This window comes from Hyperolius riggenbachi, chromosome 4 (assembly GCF_040937935.1).
Source record: "Hyperolius riggenbachi isolate aHypRig1 chromosome 4, aHypRig1.pri, whole genome shotgun sequence".
NCBI lineage: Eukaryota > Metazoa > Chordata > Amphibia > Anura > Hyperoliidae > Hyperolius > Hyperolius riggenbachi.
The window spans coordinates 329466730-329488261 of NC_090649.1; the positions used below are offsets into that span (position 1 = coordinate 329466730).

Consider the following 21532-nt stretch of genomic DNA (forward strand, 5'->3'; position numbering starts at 1 on the left):
CCATATGCCACGGACATCTACAAGCTTTTTAATACAAAACTGCTTCCCCCTGCAGCAGATGTCTATAGGCATTTTTTGTGTCCCCTTATTTCTTTGCCATGGACATCTACAAAGTTTTGGCTCAGTGCAACTTTCTACTTTACTTGAAACATGCAAATTATTCTATGTTGATACAGAAATATGCAAATGTTACTGAAAATCTATGCAGCTTGACTATGGACCTGTGAAATTACTTTACTGGAAGATTTGATCGATTAGTTCATTTTACAATAGATTTTCACAATAAGTTGTATAATTCTGTATCATAATTAGCATTCACTTCAATCAATCAACTAATTTATTTGTTAATAACAATCCTCATGACTAATGTGGACTTGGGTACATGAAGCCTCACAATAGTGTAACAGAACTTAAAAATGCAGTCTTCTGTGCAGAGGCTGGCAGTTTCCACCCGGAGTGAGAGGCGACTCTCTCTCCACGCCTGGTGGTGATGCAACAAATCTGACATTCCACTGTGGCTCGCAGGGTGTTATGATAACTTATGATTAAAAATGTTGTCCCTGTTTTTTTTTCCCGGTAATGTTTTCTGGCACATTGGCAAATTTTCATGAAGGACTGGTTCACACTTTGGAGCTTTTCAGCGCTTTTACTGATTGCCGGCCATCAACAAATCGCTGTGACAAATGTATCCCTATTGGATCGTTCTCATTGCAGCATTTGCAATTTACATAAATCGCAAACTCGCTGCTTGCAGACTTTTTGGGAATGATTGCGTTGTGGTTTTCATTCTATTGAACAGGAATCGCAAATCGCTGTAAAAACACAAAATTATTTGCTACAAAATTGCAATTTACAATTTGAGCTCATAGTGTGAACTAGCCCTAAGCAATTGCATTGTTACTAATTATGACTCTTTCTTACAATGGAAAGGCCTAGTAGAAGTGTAAAGTTTGATTTTTCAGTTTCCGATTTCATAAGGCTTTTCTTTAAGCATTTTTTTAAATAAATCTTTGTGTTCTGAGGTGGATAGTACAAGTACTGCATAGGCTGATAGCTCTCCCTCCTCCTGTCCTTTATGTAATTTGTTAATGGTCATGTGACTGACTTATTAACTTTTGTAGGAAATATGATAGCACAGGTGTTCACTGACTGGAGAGGACAAGCAGGCAATTAAATTCTACTTATTGTGCCTTCTACATGGGGTCAGCATTATTTATTAGGTCTGCTTGTTTTGTGTAAGGCACATGTAATGGCTTTTTTATGACCCTGTTAATAATTATTTTAATTATGTCAATACATTTGTATCCTCTATTCTTATTGGCAGAAAGAGTTGGGGCTGTTGGCTTTAGTTGCAGGATTTCTTGAGCAGTGGAAAGCTTTAGGCCTTCTGTGGCTGTAGACTCCAGAGATGGAAATCTGCGACACTACAGGGCACATGCGAACGTGCCATTTCATTGTAATTGCATCATGTTGCAATGCGATTATGGTCTCTTGCACTGTATCTGATGCAGTTTGAAAGTAACAAAAGTGTAGCATTTTATATTTTTGCAGTAGATAACCTCCCTCAGTGGCCTTATCACATATTCAGCAGGACAGTAATAACTCTGAGCCCAAATATAGATCTAGGATTGCTTGGTCCCCAGTGAAAGCCTATTTGGCAAGGCCAGTAGAAAGAGGTCCATAAGCTTATTTTCAACATATGAGCAGTATTTATTATCCTACCTTTTAAAATGTTGTTGCTATTTAAACATTAGTACTGCCCATGGCTTTGTGTGAAGTGCTCTTTTTTTTTTTTTTTTCTCTTTTCAACTTGCTTCTGTTTTAAATTGTAGTTATAGTGATCTTTTATCTTCACGGTTACAGTTGTCCTGTTAATTTACATTTGTTGCTGCTTACTTCCAACACTCTCTGTTCTCTTATGCTGGGTACACACGATACGTTTTTTCTACTAGATTCTCTTATCTTTCGCTCGTTTTTCTTATCTTTTTCCATTCACTTCTATGAGAAATTGAGTGGTAAAATGATCGAGAGGAATATTGGACATGACAGAATTTATCAATCAAACGCATCTAACGAACGGAAAAACGTAACGTGTGTACCTGAAGCCTGGTACACACATGCAATTTTACCAGTCTTATATAATATCTGTTTGCCCTTATATACTACATGTAAGTGGTAAAATTGGTCATTGGCCAATCAAAATTGTATGTGTTTTCCAGGCTTTAGGCCCCGATTACACTTAGTTGCTCTTAGTTATAACTGAAAGGACAACTGATTGTCAAAGTAATGCCCATGGTTTCCTATGGCACAGTTCACACTTAATGCGTTTTAACTGAAATCTTTTTCACAATGCACTGCTATGAAGGGAAAAAGTCGCTTCAACTAATTAAGTGTAAAAGGGGCCTTAGGGTCTATATTGGATTGGTTCTTTTTTTAGCTGCATGAGTTGCTTAGTGATGGCAGATGTTACACTACTGTCATATGTCAGTGCTGTCTGTCATAAGTACCGTACATAAAACATTAAATAATGACCTTTTGACAGTCTTTATACATGGAGAAATGTGTGCAGCATGAATAGAGGTACTATAATTAATAAGCCACCTCCACCAGAACAGGGTAATGCCACGGCCACCTGCAAATTAGGGGTCTAATTGGTTATGTAAATACATAGAGCAATGTGTACTAAATGAGGATGCCAAAGTCTGCATTTCAAATACTAAATTTTAAGCTTTAAAAAAAAAATCCTTATCCCTTATTGGTTACATGCTTCAACATGACGAGAATTACTAAGCATGATGCATGAAGCTATAGCTTGTAGTGTCACATTGTAGAAATCACAAATTCTTAAACCGTGTCAGCGCTATATAAATAATAAACTGCATGGTATACAAATGTAGCAGTATAAACCAAAATTCCAAATAGGGCCATGCCAGGCACAATCCCCTTAACTGGGCAGAAGCTCTAACTTAGTGACAGCTGTGTTGTCTTGATTTGTGGGATGGAGCTGGAGTTGGTCTTTGACATGTATATACAGGATCTTCTCAAAAAATTAGCATATTGTGATAAAGTTCATTATTTTCTGTAATGTACTGATAAACATTAGACTTTCATATATTTTAGATTCATTACACACAACTGAAGTAGTTCAAGCCTTTTATTGTTTTAATATTGATGATTTTAGCATATAGCTCATGAAAACCCAAAATTCTTATCTCAAAAAATTAGCATATTTCATCCGACCAATAAAAGAAAAGTGTTTTTAAAACAAAAAAACTCAACCTTCAAATTATGTTCAGTTATGCACTCAAAACTTGATTGGGAATCCTTCTGCAGAAATGACTGCTTCAATGGCTATCATTCATAAAGCATTTCCGCATGCGGAAATGCTTAAAACAGCATTCATAAAGCCTCTTTCCGCATGGAAAAATGACACTACCGAGCAGAGTGATAAATCACCGCCTTGTGCGGTGATTATCGGTACAAATGTAGCAAAATGTTCATTCATAAAGATCACCGCAAGCGGTGTGAGGTCGGGAAGTACCGCTCACTCTGATGTGGCGATACCAATGTAAGTGAAAGGAGACACACAGACCTCCCAGGCAGCTGCAGCAGAGCGGAACACGGAGAAATGTATCAACTCTGCAGCTTCTGTGTCTCCGCAAGCCTACCACCTGCCTACTGCCAGCCTAGTTCGGGGAATCTCCGCACTGCTACCGCAACTGTATACTTTTTTATGAATGCCCACCCAGAAGTCTAAAAATCCGCCAGCGGTGTTTTCCCGCACTGATTCTCTTTACCGACAGCCTGTTCATGAATGATAGCCAATGTGGCGTGGCGTAGAGGCAATCTGCCTGTGGCACTGCTCAGGTGTTATGGAGGCCCAGGATGCTTCGATAGCAGCCTTAAGCTCATCCAGAGTGTTGGGTCTTGCGTCTTTCAACTTTCTCTTCACAATATCCCACAGATTCTCTATGGAGTTCAGGTCAGGAGAGTTGGCAGGCCAATTGAGCATAGTAATACCATGGTCAGTAAACCATTTACCAGTGGTTTTGGCACTGTGAGCAGGTGCCAGGTCGTGCTGAAAAATGAAATCTTCATCTCCATAAAGCTTTTCAGCGGATGGAAGCCTGAACCCACTTTTGAACCAGAAACAGCGGCAGAAGCGCCTGACCTGGGCTACAGAAAAGCAGCACTGGACTCTTGCTCAGTGGTCCAAAGTACTTTTTTCGGATGAAAGCAACTTTTACATGTCATTCGGAAATTAAGGTGCCAGAGTCTGGAGGAAGACTGGGGAAAGGGAAATGCCAAAATGCCTGAAGTCCAGTGTCAAGTACCCACAGTAAGTGATGGTCTGCGGTGCTATGTCAGCTGCTGGTGTTGATCCACTGTGTTTTTTCAAGGGCAGGGTCAATGCAGCTAGCTATCAGGAGATTTTGGAGCACTTCATGCTTCCATCTGCTGATAAGCTTTATGGAGATGAAGATTTCATTTTTCAGCACGACCTGGCATCTGCTCACAGTGCCAAAAACACTGGTAAATGGTTTACTGACCATGGTATTACTGTGCTCAATTGGCCTGCCAACTCTCCGGACCTGAACCCCATAGAGAATCTGTGGGATATTGGGAAGAGAAAGTTGAGACGCAAGACCCAACACTCTGCAGTGTTCTCCCCAGAAATATTTTCCAGCCGGGTGGCATGAAAAAGTAGCCGGGTGGGGCAGTAAGGTCACGCTGGGTGCTGCTGGGTGAAAAAGTAAGGAAACGCTGAACGAAGAGAAAGGGTCACACTGGGTAGGGTGGGAGTGGATCACGCTAGGTGGGTAGAAGTTGGCATAATGCTGGTTGGGGGGGGGGGGTAGTATTGAGATAACTCGATCAAGAAACAAAAATCGCACTGCAAACAATCCCAAAATGCTGTATGCAGTTCATTTGTGATTTACATGCATCACAATTATAGTGTGAATGCTTCCTGAGAGAAACTTTGTCATAGCGGTTCTGTGTTCGCTGGCATTCAGCAAAGCTCTGTAAATTCCAAGAAAAGTATCTTAGTGTGAATGGGACCTTAGTGCCATAGCCCCATCATTACATATATGACCTGACATTCACCACTCTCTGCATGCAATGTATTGCGACTCCTGCTGCTGGACATACACTAGAAGCAGAGGAGTGCTGACTTAAAGAAAACCTGTAACAAAAAAAAAACCTTCCCTGGGGGGTACTTGCCTCAGGTGGGGGAAGCCTCTGGATCCTATTGAGGCTTCCCCTGTCCTCCTGCGTCCCATGGCTGCGGAGATAAAGCTCCCCGAACAGCGGGGATGTAAATATTTACCTTCCCAGCTCCAGCGCAGTATCCGCTCTCTGCTCAGAGATAGGCAGAAATAGGCGATCGCTGTCGGGCCGGTATACTGCGCAGGCCACCTGCGCAGTGGAGCGGACCCGACGGAGATTGGCTTTTTTGCCTATCTCCATGCTGAGAGCCGCAACAGCGCCCCCGCTAGAGCCAGGAAAGGTAAATAAATCGGCGCTTGTCGAGGGAGGATTGCCAGATACTGCGGGGGAGCCAGCGCTGGATTCACCGCAGCTACAGTGGAGGGGGGAAGCCTCACTGGGACCCTGAGGCTTCCCCCTAGTGAGGTGAGTACCCCTAGGGGAACTTTTGTTACAGGTTCTCTTAAAGTTGATCACACAGGCAGGCAACAGAGTGGTGACAACTCCAGAGACTGCAAAAACCATGCTAGTTCAAAAAGTACAGTGATATGAGAGTATATAAATATTCTGGCTGAACTCAGTGTACGTATGGCTTTTTCCACCTAAATTACTGTAACTGCTGAGATAAGACAGGCTAAATGTGTTATTAAATGCCATTGAACTTTTTGCCATTCATATTTGCCCATAAAGAGAGCTGGATATCACAGTGATTAAACAATCACTGACACAAAAGATGTCAGTCTGGCATGAAGTGCAGGGGGCAGAGTGAATGCTGCACCAGGTTCATATTACAGCCCTGTAAACCACTCATTAGCTCTCCCTTCACACTGAATGACCAGCGTCTTGATATGTTAATGAGCCACACTTATCTGAGTATTCCGGACATTCCTGTGAACGGAAGGAGCTGGGAAGGGGTTTTGTATCTGCTGCACAGATAATTGAGAAGGAGGAGAGCTTCTGTCCACTGCTGGGAGAGATCGGGTGACTCACCAAAAGGAATAGCTATAGATCCGTACGTTCTATTCTATGGTCGGCTCTAGCAAAGTTCCCCAGGTCTGACTCATCTGTGCTAGGAGCTTCCCCCGCCCCTCCTCGCTGCTGATAGGAAGGAGCTGAGGAGGAGGGCGGAGATGTGTCTCTGCACTCAGCGCTGCCTGTCTGATTCAAAACTACGCAGAGGAAAGAGTCTCTGCTTTTACACTCGGAGGCTAATCAAATCAGCCAGGCGGGAACAGAGACCCAGGTGGGCGCTCCGCCCGGCTAATAGGCTCTGGGGAGAACACTGCTCTGGATGAGCTTAAAGGTGCCCATACACTCGTCAGATTGGCAGCAGATAGATAAGAAATGCATCTGATGATCTATCTGATGCGTTTTTAGAACATTTTTTACCAGGAAAGAATTCCAATAGATTTCATTTTGAAATCTATTGAAATTCGATCTGATGGCATTTTTTTGCCATCAGATTTCCATTAAGGCCAATGCAAACTGATAAGCAATCTCATCAGATCGACCTAAATTTTCCACCCTGCAAGTTCGATGGAAATCCATCGAAATCGATCGAAATCGGCCGTCGATCGGTCGATTGGCCAACCGATTTGCAATCGATTGATCGATCGATCGGGATCGATCGGTCGGCCAGAAAATCGGCTGAGTGTATGGGCCGCTATCGAAGCATCCTGGGCCTCCATAACACCTGAGCAGTGCCACAGGCTGATTGCCTCCATGCCACGCCGCATTCAAGCATTTATTTCTGCAAAAGGATTCCCGACCAAGTATTGAGTGCATAACTGAACATAATTATTTGAAAGTTGACTTTTTTGTTTTAAAAACACTTTTTCTTTTATTGGTCGGATGAAATATGCTAATTTTTTGAGATGGGAAATTTGGGTTTTCATGAACTGTATGCCAAAAATCATCAATATTAAAACCATAAAAGGCTTGAACTACGTCAGTTGTGTGTATTTGAATCTAAAATATATGAAAGTCTAATGTTTATCAGTACATTACAGAAAAGAATGAACTTTATCACAATATGCTAATTTTTTGAGAAGATCCTGTATATATATATATTTTTTTTTATTTTTTTTTTTTATGTGGACAATGGCCTCCATTCACTAAGCTTTATCAAACACTTTATCGAACATTTGATAATTTACCTCATGGGTAAAATCTAATTTTGAATTCTGAATTCATTAACCTGCTGGGCGGTCTGGACGAGCTCAGCTCGTCCAGTACCGCCGGAGCCTGCCGCTCAGGCCCTGCTGGGCCGATTTGGCTGAAATAAAAAGCAGCACACGCAGCCGGCACTTTGCCAGCCGCGTGTGCTGCCTGATCGCCGCCGCTCTGCGGCGATTCGCCGCGAGCAGCGGCGAAAGAGGGTCCCCCCAGCCGCCTGAGCCCAGCGTAGCCGGAACAAAAAGTTCCGGCCAGCGCTAAGGGCTGGATCGGAGGCGGCTGACGTCAGGACGTCGGCTGACGTCGATGACGTCACTCCGCTCGTCGCTATGGCGACGATGTAAGCAAAACAAGGAAGGCCGCTCATTGCGGCCTTCCTTGTTTATTCTGGGCGCCGGAGGCGATCGGAAGAACGCCTCCGGAGCGCCCTCTAGTGGGCTTTCATGCAGCCAACTTTCAGTTGGCTGCATGAAATAGTTTTTTTTTTATTAAAAAAAAACCCTCCCGCAGCCTGCCTGGCGATCTTAATAGAACGCCAGGCAGGTTAAGGTGTTACAGATTTATCGAATGTTCTAGCGATTAAAATGTTCAATAAATCTATAACACCTTATTGAATTTAAAATTGGATCTTAAGCCCCGTCTACACGGGGAGATGTTGGGGAGATCGGCGGCCTCTTGCGCGTCCCCGCTCGCCGCGCGTGCGCCGCATTCGATTCCCCGCCGCTTATCTCCCGCACGATTCCCTGCCATTGTCCCCTCGCGGGGATCGAGCAGGGAATCGGCGGTGCGGAGATCCGTCCTGTCGGATTTTATCAATCGAGCCGCATCAGCGGCTCGATTGATAAGGAGCATCGCGGCCGCATCTACGCGTGTAGATGCGGCTTTACTCATGAATACACTCAGTGTTTGATAAAGCTTAAGCTGGCCACTAACAGTCCAATTTCTAGCGAAAAATCGTTCGAGCGATTAGAAATTCTGATCGGATTGGTTGTAAATAATCTCCATTGGTGGACACAATCGATTATGAACGAGTGAAAAAAAATGTCGCCCGAATGAATTTTCGTCGAACGAAAATTTGGATTTTCTTGGTGGTCGTGATAGATGGGAAGCAATGATTGGTTAGTTGATGGTGTAGTGAACGATTTTTCGTCCGATCAGAATTTCTGATCGCTCGAACGATTTTTCGCTAGAAATTGGACCGTTAGTGGCCAGCTTTAGTGAATTGAGGCCATTATGTTGAAATACATAAAACCATAAGCAATACATATACATCATTGCATAGCAGCAGTTGATATTAAGCCTGATTCGCTCCCAGTGTATTAGTATCCAAACAACTTTGGTTGTTACAATATATAGCCTTACTGGGGTTGTTTCAGCCATCAGAGTTTTTTGGAGAAACAGTATACCGATAATGTAAAATGAAGCAGTATAGCGCTGCATGTGGACAGAGCTTTGTCAACAGATGAGAGGCAATTAGACATGCTAAACTCTCAAAATGTATACACTCTGCATTTCTCTCTGTTTTCCTTCTGTCCTGTGCAAGAGTTCAGGTCTGCTTTAAGAACACGGGAGGGTGTACACAACACACTAAACCCAACTCTTAGTAATCTGTTTTCCTAATGCAACTTGGTTGTGATATACAGGTTAGTTGTTGAAAAGTAATCCGTGTAACTTGTGGTATATTTATTTTTATATTGAAAAGATGAACCCTGCTTTCAAGCATATCAATTCAGTATGCTTGTTGATACTACAGGAAATCACAATATTTTACAAAGTGGTGACCAAATTGTCACTTTATAAAGGCCTGTGAAGTTGCTAATGCCCACAGGAAATGGCAGCAAGCGGTGTTTGCTTCAAACTCCTGTTCACTACTTTTGTCACTGTTGAATTTTGCAGGTAATGGTATTCTGGAAGTAGTAGAAGCCCATTAGGAATAAACTACCAGATCTCCTTCTTATGACACAAATTGCATTTCAGATATCCAATTTATGGGATTTATGGTAGTGGATGTTATCAATCAATAATTGTTTCCACTTTTATAAATGTACTTATAAGCCACAACAACAGTTGATAGATGAAGTAACTAGTGTTGACCTTGCTGCCTAATGTATCCCAAAGCTTGACAGGTTCAAATGTAGAGAGCTAGTCAGTCCCTTCTCAAGGGTGTTGTTGTGGAAGCAGGATAAGTGACAAAGGGCTTTTATAATTAGTTCTGGTATATAACATTAAATAAACTGAATTGGAGTACGTAGAGATGAGCCCGAATTTCCAGTAATAATGGAAAGTTAATCCAAGGATTTTATGCAGTTGTCATTTGGACTCAGGATGGGATTTCTTTCCTCCCTGTTTAAATTTGTTTACATATCTGAAGGGCTTTTTTTTCCCTTTATCTGGATCTACTGGGGTTTGAAATGATACAGGATGGTGGGTTTTTGTTTTAATTTTCTTAGTTTACTTGGATGCATTACTTTTTTTTTTTTTTTTTTGTAATGAGCTATAAGAACCTTTTAAGGCCGCTTTCACACAGGAGGGAGAAGGTGGTGAATTCACTGCCTATCAGCTGCTCCCATGCACCAGGAAGGCACTGTTGCCATATTCTGCCATGAAATTTATTTTTACTGCAAAGTAACTGTACAACGTATGAAACGCTAATGTGTGGGGTTACAAACACTGCCATTCGCCAGCTAAATTAAATTGAATTAAATTGAGTTGAACTGCTCAATAAACACAGTTAAAGCCTGTACACATGTCTGACCAAGACGGCCAAAACGACCGCCAATAGTCAGGCATGTGCCCAGCGGCCCCGGTCCGCAATCCTTCTGGCGGATCAACTCCACCCTCCCATTCCCCCGCAACGGCCGATCGCTTTGCCTGTGCCGCTCCCCTGCCCACGGCGTGATGTCGCACGTGTCCATCACGTGCATCCATCGTCCCGCCGCTGCCCTACGCCGCGCATATTAATAGAACAATAGAAGGCATTGTCAGCTACATAGCTGACATGGGTCTGTCAGGTACCGATCCCCGATAAGCTAACATTGTGATAGAGGCCTAACACTATTTTGTTTACAAATACCATAGTAATTTTAGTACATATAATTTAACCACTTCAGTACCAGCACCCTCTGCCCCCTTAAGGACCATAGGGTGCTGGTACAGTAAACCGCCGCTCCCCGACGAATCGCCGCTCCCGCCGGTCATGTCGCTCTGTCCCCGCCGTAGGCTGCGCTCTCTGCCGTCGCTATGACTGCAAAGCACTGTGCGCCGGTCAGGTCACTCAATGTAAGCCAATGGGAACGACTTACAGGAATGACAGGGCCAGGAGCCAATGAAAACTGCTCCTGCCCGGCTCACAGTGCTCTGCCGTCATAGAGGCGGCAGGGCAGCACATTGCGGCGGGGACAGAGCGGCGAGGGGGACGGGCAGGGACGTGCAGTGAATGGGACGTAGAGTTTACGTCCGGTCAGAACCGCAGCACCACCCGCCTGCTGTAGATTTCAATGTCGGTCCGCAGGTAGTTAATGTGTTGGTTAAACATTATTTCAAAGATATCAAATGCAACTCAACCTAGAGACCCGGGGGAGAGCAGGCATATACTGTCACCTGTCCTGATGCCTACCTGTTCTCCTCTCTGCCCCCGCATTCTACCTAAATGCCCCTCTCCAGCGACTCCAGGTCGCTGGAGTCGGGCACTACTGCGCAGGCGCTAGCCAGGCTGTGCGCATCCTACAGTGCGCACCCGTGGCCGGCAGCGCACTGCGTATGACAGATTGACGTCATGCACAGATTGCTCCTGGTCACGGCCTCGCACTGTAGGACACGCACCACCCGGCCAGCACCTGCCCGACTCCGGCGACCCGGAAGAGGCTGCCAGAGGGGCATTTGAGTAGTAGAATGCGGGGGGGAGGGGGGGGAGTGGTAGACATTAGGACAGGTGACAGTATATGCCTGCTCATCCTGTTTCTAGGTTGATTCACATCTGGTATCCTTTTAGCTTTCTAGAGCATTGAGCATTTCTGTAATACAAGGTTCCTGATGTATTGATACTTTGGCTTATTATTGAAAACATAATGCAGGGAGTCAAATTTAGTTTTAAGCGTGACTTTCAAACATTATATGACTGGTACTATAAACACATCTGCCTACTTTATAGCACAGTCTTGATTTTCTTACACCTGTGCCAAAATATGAAATCCCTTGCCTCAGTTAAACCGTACACACAGTTATCTGCTGAATGATTTAACAGCTTTCAGTTGTGTAAATACAGCTGTGCCTACAAAGCGTCCTGAGAAGCACTGCAAATACCAAAGCTTGTGCATCACAGAACTACACAATTACTATATGTTAAGCCGAAAGAGACTGGGGCGATTAGCCAAGGTTGGAGAACACTGAAAATATTTAAGAAACTAAGGGATCCTGCAAACCTGGTCTAAATTATTTATTTTTATTGCCGTTGATTGACAAAAGTTTGCAAGCCTGTGTCATGACAGGCTAGAAAGGGGATTCCTGAAGGATTACCGTATTTTTTGGACTATAAGACTCACTTTTTCTCCCCCAAAAGTGGGGAAAAAAAGTCACTGCGTCCTAAAGTCCAAATGCAGGGAGTTCCTGACTTGTGAACGCCTGCCAATATGATCCTCCAACCCGCTGCAATGCCGGGGACTCGCTGTACTATGCCCATGCAGAGGACACGGGACAAACAAGGGACACAAAGGGACATAGAGGAAGACACAAAGGGGCATGGTGGACACAAAGGACAGAGGCGGACACAAGAGGTACAAAAGGTGCATAATCCAAAAGATTCCCCTTCACCATGGATGCACCAGGTTTTTTTCTTTCTGGTTTTTGTCCTCTAAACCTAGGTGCGTCTTATGGTCAGGAGCGTCTTATAGTCCGAAAAATACGGGTAGTTATATTTAGCAGTTGTGGGATTTCAGCCCTGAGCACATATCTGCAATGAGAACTTTTTGGTCAATACATCTCTACTGTCTTAAGGTAGTCATGCACTACTCAATTTTTTCCATCGATATCCGGACGATTAAATCATCTCTAGCAGAGCAAACTATATAGCGAGCACAGAGCTGGTAAGAAAAAAATGACATCTTTAATATGCTAGTATTGTTATATTAATAGGTGAGACGAGCCAATTGTTTGGTTGGTATCCAGTACTTTGTTTTTTGTTTATTTAATTATTTGATCTAATCTGATAGAAATTGATGTTGCAGACAATTCCTGATCAAATTTTGGTGGATTGCGCTGCATGGAAGATTTTAGTTGGCAGCGAGTCAGGAGCATGTTGCTAGCGCAGTTCGATTTTGGGCTAGCAGACGCCGCAGCGGGGCTACTCTCACCTATCTGCCGATGCTTGCTCCTGTGTCTTCTTTACTCCAGCTGAGCTACTTCCTGTATCTTCTTTCTCCCAGGGCACCTGTGTGATGTGACTAACTCCGTAGGCCAAACACTAAAGACCTCTAGTGGTCACGTAAAATACATGTCACGGAGCCTGTAGTGTTAGGCCTCTAGTATTTATCACAGGATAAAGGCTTGGATGTCCGGCAGGCAAGGGCGCACACATTTTCAATAGATTTCATTCCTAAATCTATTGAAAATTTGTGCCATGTGTGAAGGGAGTCAGACAGATATATTTGGAACAGATGATCTGAGAGGGGTCTATCTGTTGGCCACATTTAGTATTTGGCCACCTTAGGATATATGGCAGAGAAGTTCTTGCTTCTGGGCCCAATGTTACTACATCATACCAACTCTTCAGTAAACCTCACCTTTGCTGTTGTTGGGGCCCAGGGTATTTCCCAGATTTCGGCCACCTAATATCAGCCGCAGGGTACAGTCCAGGTTTGCTGGATCACTGTTATCACGTGTTCATCTGCCACGGTAAATCAACCTCACATGAATTTGCTGTTCACAATTTTAAAATCTAATTTGCTGCAAAGGCTGACCAAAGCTGAATATTCTTGTACTGATTTGGACAGTAACTGCTGTGTGTGTGGTAAGCAGATGGATTCCCAGAAATGTATTCTAATATTGCTGTACATGCTTTTCTCACCTTCTTTTATCTTGTGCATTGTGCTGCAGTTCTATTTCATTTAACTTTTTAGGTGCATGGAAAACCATGGCTCAAGCATCAGAAAGAGGAATTGCTTTGAGAATCTCACTTTTAATGATTTTTTTTTTCACTTAGCATCTTTTTTTCCCCTCCTCTCCTCTTTGCTATCTGCAGCAGACTGCTATGCCAGCAATCTCTGTTCTAGATTTGGTATGTTCTGTATTTTCTTTCTCTTCAAACATCTTGCTATCTTTTCCCCCCTTTTCTTCTGTAATTCACATTTTTTCCTGTAGTGTTAGCTGTGCTGTCTTTGCCATGTCTTTACTGTCCTGTTTTTGGAAGATTTTCCTGCTGTCTTTTAAGCATGCTTTGCCTGGAAGTAGTGTCACTAGTATCTGAATGCCATGTGTCCTTTCTTTCTTACATTTCCTGTGGTCTTGTACACTTGTCCTATGTCAGGGATGGGCAACTTTCGGCATACAGCTCTACCCCAAGTACCATCATGTTTTGCCAGCTGCTGGTCAGTAGCAGCTTAATAGCCAAAGGTTGCCGATCACCTTAAATACTCTTGTTGTGTCCTTACATTGTTTTATGTATTAGCCAGACTATTTTTTTAAGGGAAAGTGGCTTTACCTTTTTTAGGTGGGCACAGAAGGTCTCTGTTATTTTTGAACTGAGAAGTGAATTTGTTTAGGAACCAACAGGTATTGTTTCTGAAGGACCTTTTCTCGTAGTATGGGGATTAACCTTCATTTTTTATCTTAACACCAAAATCTCCAAATCTATATAAACTAAGAACACAGAGAGGTTATGTAATAATGGTAGAACGTACACAGATGACTTGTTGGGAATGACTACCCTGTTATTTTCTAAATATTTTACCTCAAGCCGTTAACGTCTCCAAATGTAACAGTTATTATAAATGAGGTTATGATTAAGCACAGCAATACTAAAGGTGGCCACACACCATACAATTAAAAGATCACATTTTTTACCAATTCCAATTGGATTTCCTTGCTTTCTTTTTTTTTTTTTTTTTTTTTTTTTTTTTCCTGGAGATTGGACACATTGGAAATTTCAGACCAACTTTATCAAGAATTGTATGGTGTGTGATGGATTGTCAATTACTTGAGGTACAGATCCAATCATTTTTTTCTGAGCTTTCAATTTTATTCATCATTTGGGAAAAATTGAACATAGGTGTGTGGTATATTAGTTAGATTTTTGAACAATCAGTCAGAAAAATTGATTGCTATTCTTCAATTGAACAGTTATTTAAAAAAAATTGTATGGTGTGTGGCCAACTTTAGGCTGTGTTCATAGTGACCATTGTGTTCCATGTAACTGCAGGAATGCAGCAGATCGAGGAAGTGGTGCTGCACATGGCGTCACATACACTAAATTAAAATTATGCATCACTGTTAATGTGTGCGTTTTGCGGCAACACACACAAATTGAACTGCACATAGGTGGTGCATTGCAGTGTGGCAAGCCATGATACAAAGCGGCTGTTATGCGGCTGCCACAACGCACCACTGTAAATGTAGCCTTACTGTGTAGCATTATGTGGTGGTCCTTATATTATCAAAGCTTCAGTTGCTGCTAAGGACAAAATTAAATGACGTATCTACATGAATGAGCCACAAAGGCTGTCATAGAAGTATGTACGGTATGTACAATGGTTTTGGGCCAATAAAAAGCATTTTTTTTTTGCCAGTTTTGATTGGCCCAATTTTAAAGCTACATACATTTTGTATTAAATATGTATGAAAGCCCAATTTATTAGCATTTCATTAACAATCTCAATTGAATGTCCCTTAAATTAAGAATTAGAAGTCAAGAGCTTGCTTACCCTTACCTGTCCATTCCATCTGTGTTGCCATTTCCCAACCCTGTGTGTTTACTATCCTAACAAATACTAATACTGACAAACTGCTACGAATTTCAAATAGTTAAGCCCAAGTCCAGACAGAAACAACGTTTAGAATATAAAATATATCTGTGACCTCTATCCAATTTACTTTTTCTCCTGAGCTTTTATTTAGGAGATAATTTTACAACTTCTCAAAAAAAAATAAAAAAAAAATATATATATATACACGCACACGCACACACACGCACACACACGCACACACACACACGCACACACACGCACACACACACACACACACACACACATATATATTTTGCAAAAATACTAAAAGGTAGGTAAAAAAAAAATCCAGTTTTTTATTTTGAGTATTTTCTTTGGGTGGTGATCACTTTAAATGTATTTTATTGGTAAGGTTTAAAAATATATCCTTTGAGAAAACTCTGGAGAAACGTTAACAGTATATGGACCTGTGTCTTTTTGGATTGCTGAATATTTGAAGGATTTCATGAAGGTTTCCCCAAAGTCTCCACTGTAGCCTGATCTAGATCTCCAGAATTCAGACGCCAGGAATAAGTGGCTGCTAAATTTCTTGCAGTGGTGCTAGATTTGCATAATTGAAGCTAGGCATCAGTAGAGTAGTGGGAGATTCCTTGGAGTGGAGCTGCTTTGCTCTGGCTCATGTGGCCTGTGTTTTGACTGATATACTATTCAGCGCTGCAAACCTTGCCCCATTCGCTGACTGAAGAAACTCTGGATTTGCCAGCTAGTTACACCAGCTAATGCAGTGATAGCTGACCTTGGCACTCCAGCTGTGACAAAACTACAAATCCCATCATGCATTTGCCTCCCAGAGTTATGCTTAGCGCTGTCAGAGTATTGCAATGCCTCATGGGACTTGTAGTTCCACCACAGCTGGAGTGCCAAGGTTAGCCATCACTGAGCTAGTGGGGCCCTTTTTGTTCTAGAATGGTATCATTTGACTTTTGAGTGGAAATCATATGACTAGTTCAGTATCAGTATGTGGCTATTTTATTGTATAGGAAATGATGTACCTTCTTTTTCAGAATATAAGACGCTCCAGCATATAAGACGTACCTAGGTTTATAGAGCAAAAATCGGGGAAAGAATTTACTAAACCTATGTGCGTCTATGGTGTAGGAGCATTTTATGGAGTTCCCCCCCCCCCCCCCCCCCCCTCCAAGCTGTCTCTAAATTGCACTACACTAATCCCTGTTACACCCACCAGCTAAGCTACACTAAACTACACACTACACTAACCCCTGCTGCCTACCAGCTAAGCTGCACGAGACTGCACTACACTAAACTAGCACTACAGTCGCTCTCACCTGATCTGACAGCGCTTTGAGTCCCCAGGGAGAAAAGCGCTATATAAATATTATTGTTATTGTTGTTATCCTGCCGCCTCGCTCCTTTCCCCCTCGCTCTGTTCCTGCAGCTCCACTCGCGATCCTCTTCTCAACAAGTAATCTCTGTTCTCAAATGCCACCTGCCGCCATACAACTTTAGTCCTGCGTTCCCTGCGTTATCCTCTCCTCCTCTGGTAACTGTTTCCTGCACGATCCTCTTCTCTACTTCTGTACACATCGGCAGCCTGCCGCTATACAACTTTGGTGGTTCATTGTTTCCTGGGGACTCTTCTTCCATATTAATGGCTCCCTGCGTGACCCCAGCTGCGCACGTGTGCTAGGGACATGCATGATGTACAGCGCACATGCGCCACTTGAGTAATCAGCTACTAGGAGCCAGTCAGGAACAAGGGACCACTAAAGATGTATAGCCGCAGGCTGCCGCTCTATACAGAAGCCAGAGAAGAAGAGCAAACAGGGAACAGAGGACCGAAGTTGTTTAGCGGCAGGCAGCCGCTGTGTCCAGAAACTATCGGAGGAGAAGAGGCTCACGCGTGAAGTTTTTTTTTTTTTTTTTTTTTTTTTTTTTTTTTTTTTACCCCTCTCTAATTGTTTTCCAAGGATACACGTGCACACAATCACCAGTGTTAGTTTCAGGTCACTATCTTTTGTGAGTACAGGTATTCCTGTCCATTCATCTATCATAGTTAAATAATACTCAACTTCTTGCCATTATGGTTACTGCTACAGGCTGCAGACAGACTCTTTTCTCCATAAAGCATGGCACATACAGTGGCTTGCAAAAGTATTCGGCCCCCTTGAAGTTTTCCACATTTTGTCACATTACTGCCACAAACATGAATCAATTTTATTGGAATTCCACGTGAAAGACCAATACAAAGTGGTGTACACGTGAGAAGTGGAACGAAAATGATACATGATTCCAAACATTTTTAAAAAATAGATAACTGCAAAGTGGGGTGTGCATAATTATTCAGCCCCCTTTGGTCTGAGTGCAGTCAGTTGCCCATAGACATTGCCTGATGAGTGCGAATGACTAAATAGAGTGCACCTGTGTGTAATATGTCAGTACAAATACAGCTGCTCTATGACGGCCTCAGAGGTTGTCTAAGAGAATATTGGGAGCAACAACACCATGAAGTCCAAAGAACACACCAGACAGGGGTCAGGGATAAAGTTATTGAGAAACTTAAAGCAGGTTTAGGCTACAAAAAGATTTCCAAAGCCTTGAACATCCCACGGAACCCTGTTCAAGCGATCATTCAGAAATGGAAGGAGTATGGCACAACTGTAAACCTACCAAGACAAGGCCGTCCACCTAAACTCACAGGCCGAACAAGGAGAGCGCTGATCAGAAATGCAGTCAAGAGGCCTGTGGTGACTTTGGATGAGCTGCAGAGATCTACAGCTCAGGTGGGGGAATCTGTCCATAGGACAACTATTAGTCGTGCACTGCACAAAGTTGGCCTTTATGGAATAGTGGCAAGAAGAAAGCCATTGTTAACAGAAAGGCATAAGAAGTCCCATTTGCAGTTTGCCACAAGCCATGTGGGGGACACAGCAAACATGTGGAAAAAGGTGCTCTGGTCAGATGAGACCAAAATGGAACTTTTTGGCCAAAATGCAAAACGCTATGTGTGGCGGAAAACTAACACTGCACATCACTCTGAACACACCATACCCACTGTCAAATATGGTGGTGGCAGCATCATGCATTTGGGGTGCTTCTCTTCAGCAGGGACAGGGAAGCTGGTCAGAGTTGATGGGAAGATGGATGGAGCCAAATACAGGGCAATCTTGGAAGAAAACCTCTTGGAGTCTGCAAAAGACTTGAGACTGGGGCGGAGGTTCACCTTCCAGCAGGACAATGACCCTAAACATAAAACCAGGGCAACAATGGAATGTTTTAAAACAAAACCTATCTATGCATTAGAATGGCCCAGTCAAAGTCCAGATCTAAATCCAATAGAGAATCTGTGGCAAGATCTGAAAACTGCTGTTCACAAACGCTGTCCATCTAATCTCACTGAACTGGAGCTATTTAGAAAAGAATGGGCAAGGATTTCAGTCTCTAGATATGCAAACCTGGTAGAGACATACCCTAAAAGACTGGCAGCTGTAATTGCAGCAAAAGGTGGTTCTACAAAGTATTGACTCAGGGGGCTGAATAATTACGCACACCCCACTTTGCTGTTATTTATTTTTTAAAAATGTTTGGAATCATGTATGATTTTCGTTCCACTTCTCACGTGTACACCACTTTGTATTGGTCTTTCATATGGAATTCCAATAAAATTGATTCATGTTTGTGGCAGTAATGTGACAAAATGTGGAAAACTTCAAGGGGGCCGAATACTTTTGCAAGCCACTGTATATAGTCATCATGGAACACATAAAGCCAATCAAATCTCTCTATCATAATCACCAATCACAATAGTCCGTCTGTCTCTCTCCGCCGCCCCCATCCAGGCAACCGCATTGGACCTGAGTGAGAACTAGCGTGGTAATACGCTCGTGGCCGCACACATGCGCAGTCACAGCGTGTCTGGCTGACAAGTCATGACGCGCACTGCGGGACCCGCCCGCCGCCTCACGTCACTTTGATGTTGCAGGGAAACATGGCCAAGTCCAATCCGGAGCCATCAGGAAGTAAACAAAGTGGCGTGCGATCAACAGGTCACCTCACCCGCTATTGTAACAATAATATACATCATAGCGTGCGACCATAACGTCGCACTACTATTAGACACGCTTAACAAAACCTTATCTTAGGGACTGTCTCCACCAAAGTGTATATACATATTGCAAGCCCAAATAAAGTGAATATTAATGATAAATCCAATCACAGCGGAATCCATAGAGTAGCTTGGTATGCCATAGTGTGAATGCAGTCAAGGGACCATTCTCTCATATACAGCTGGATACATTGGAGCCATGGGGTACAACTTAAATAAAAGGTATAAGATCTAATTCTCTATTTAGACCCCTCTGCTCGATTGTATCCAGCGTTTTAATCCAAAACGCCTCTCTCCAAACAGTTTTTTTTTTTAGTCTATCACCACCTCTTTTTGAAGGCATTACTTGCTCAATTACCATAAACCTCAATTGGCTGACATTATGTTTAGCCTGAACAAAATGATATGTGACCGCTTGATCTACTAATTTTTCACGGATTGCATGTTTATGTGATGACTTTTTTTTTTTTTTAAGTTTTTGTGTCTGTCTCACATAAAGCAATCCACATGGACATTTGAGGGCATACACTACATATGAGGAGTCACAAGTGTGACATCCTCTAACCTTCTATTTAGTGCCCCGTTGAGGACGTACCACTTCCTGTCCTCTAATTGCAGAACTACAATGTACACAGTTGAGGCACGGATACGTGCCTCTTCTGGTACTTGTAGAAATGTCTTTTGCCACTGTCCATATCTGCATGTACTAACTAATCCCTCAATGTGGGTGCCTTTTTATATGAAATAAGTGGGGGATGTTTAAATTGTTTTATTTCTGGAAAACTCTCTGATAAGATACCAGTGGCATTTTATGATTTTAGCGATCCTATCGCTCTGGGTGTTATACGTAGTCACAAATGGGATTCGATTTTGTATCTGTCTCCAAGGTCTTTGTCCCTCATTCTGACCTCGCACCCTGGCACATGCCCTCTGAATAACTTCTGAGGGGTAGCACCTTGTTTTAAATTTGTTCTGCATTTCCTCCATCCTCTCACCCCGTTTACTCTCATCCTCCACTATGTTGCTGACTCTCTGTAGTTGGCTGATTGGAACCGACCTCCTCGTGGCCCACGGATGGAAACTCCCATAATGCAGGAGGGAGTTCACATCCGTGGGCTTGACGTAGAGGTCCGTAACCAACCTGTCTCCCCGTCTTGTGACAAGACTGTCAAGGAAATTGACCTGATCGGTGGAGTAATGTACAATATGTTTGTCTCTGCACTGACTTCCCACCTCATCCACGAACTGCTGAAGGGTCGAATGTGGCCCCGCCCACACGCAAAATATGTCATCTATGTATCAAAACCATTGTAGTGTGTGTCGTTACAATTTTTCATTTATATATATATATATATATATATATATATATATATATATATATATATATATATATATATATATAATTAATATATATATATATATATATATATTTAATATATATATATATATATATAATTAATATATATATATATATATATATATATATATATATATATATATATATATATATATACCTCTCTTCATACACGCCCATTTATATATTTGCGTAGGACGGGGCCACACTCTAACTCCATCGCTGTACCCCGCACCTGCATGTGAAAATTCTCTTCAAACCTAAAGTAATTATATTTCAGCACCATCCTCAATAGAGTACAGATAAATTGTATCTGTTAGCATTCAGGGGGAAAAAAAAGTTGATTTAAAATGTCATTCTGGGTATTTGCAATGAAATTTGCCTTTAACTGAAATGGCGCACACGCGGTTTTCTCGGGAACCGTGTGAGCGTCACAGAAGGGTCACGGGCAAACTATCGCACAACTCATTCCTGTTTGGAGGAGTATGATTAAGATTTGGTGGGTGGGCGTAGTTTGGATGGCAAGCTCATTGGCCGCTTCAAGCTGCAAATCCTTCTAACACAACAAAGTAGCAGTCAGTGGGTTTACTTCAAAACTGTCGCCCCAGTGCAAATTTTATACTGGGCAGTACTTTATAATAATCACACTTAATCCTAGAACAGTAAAATGGCGCATGGTCTGCATGAACAGCTTTATGCCACTGTGGAGGCATGGGCCATACTTGTGCCTGCACAGCG

General features: G+C 42.7%; 1 protein-coding gene across 22 annotated transcripts in view; it reads left to right on the forward strand.

Annotated features, from left to right (window-relative positions):
- Positions 1-21532, forward strand: part of AFDN (afadin, adherens junction formation factor) — a 329459-nt gene that overhangs the window by 268142 nt on the left and 39785 nt on the right. For 9 of the 22 annotated variants that reach the window (XM_068231796.1, XM_068231782.1, XM_068231784.1 and 6 more), the window contains one exon: positions 13619-13654. The exons of the other annotated variants lie outside the window; for them this stretch is intronic. In XM_068231796.1, coding sequence (XP_068087897.1) covers positions 13619-13654 — 36 coding nt within the window. The remainder of the gene's footprint in view (positions 1-13618; positions 13655-21532) is intronic. 22 annotated transcript variants of the gene reach the window in all.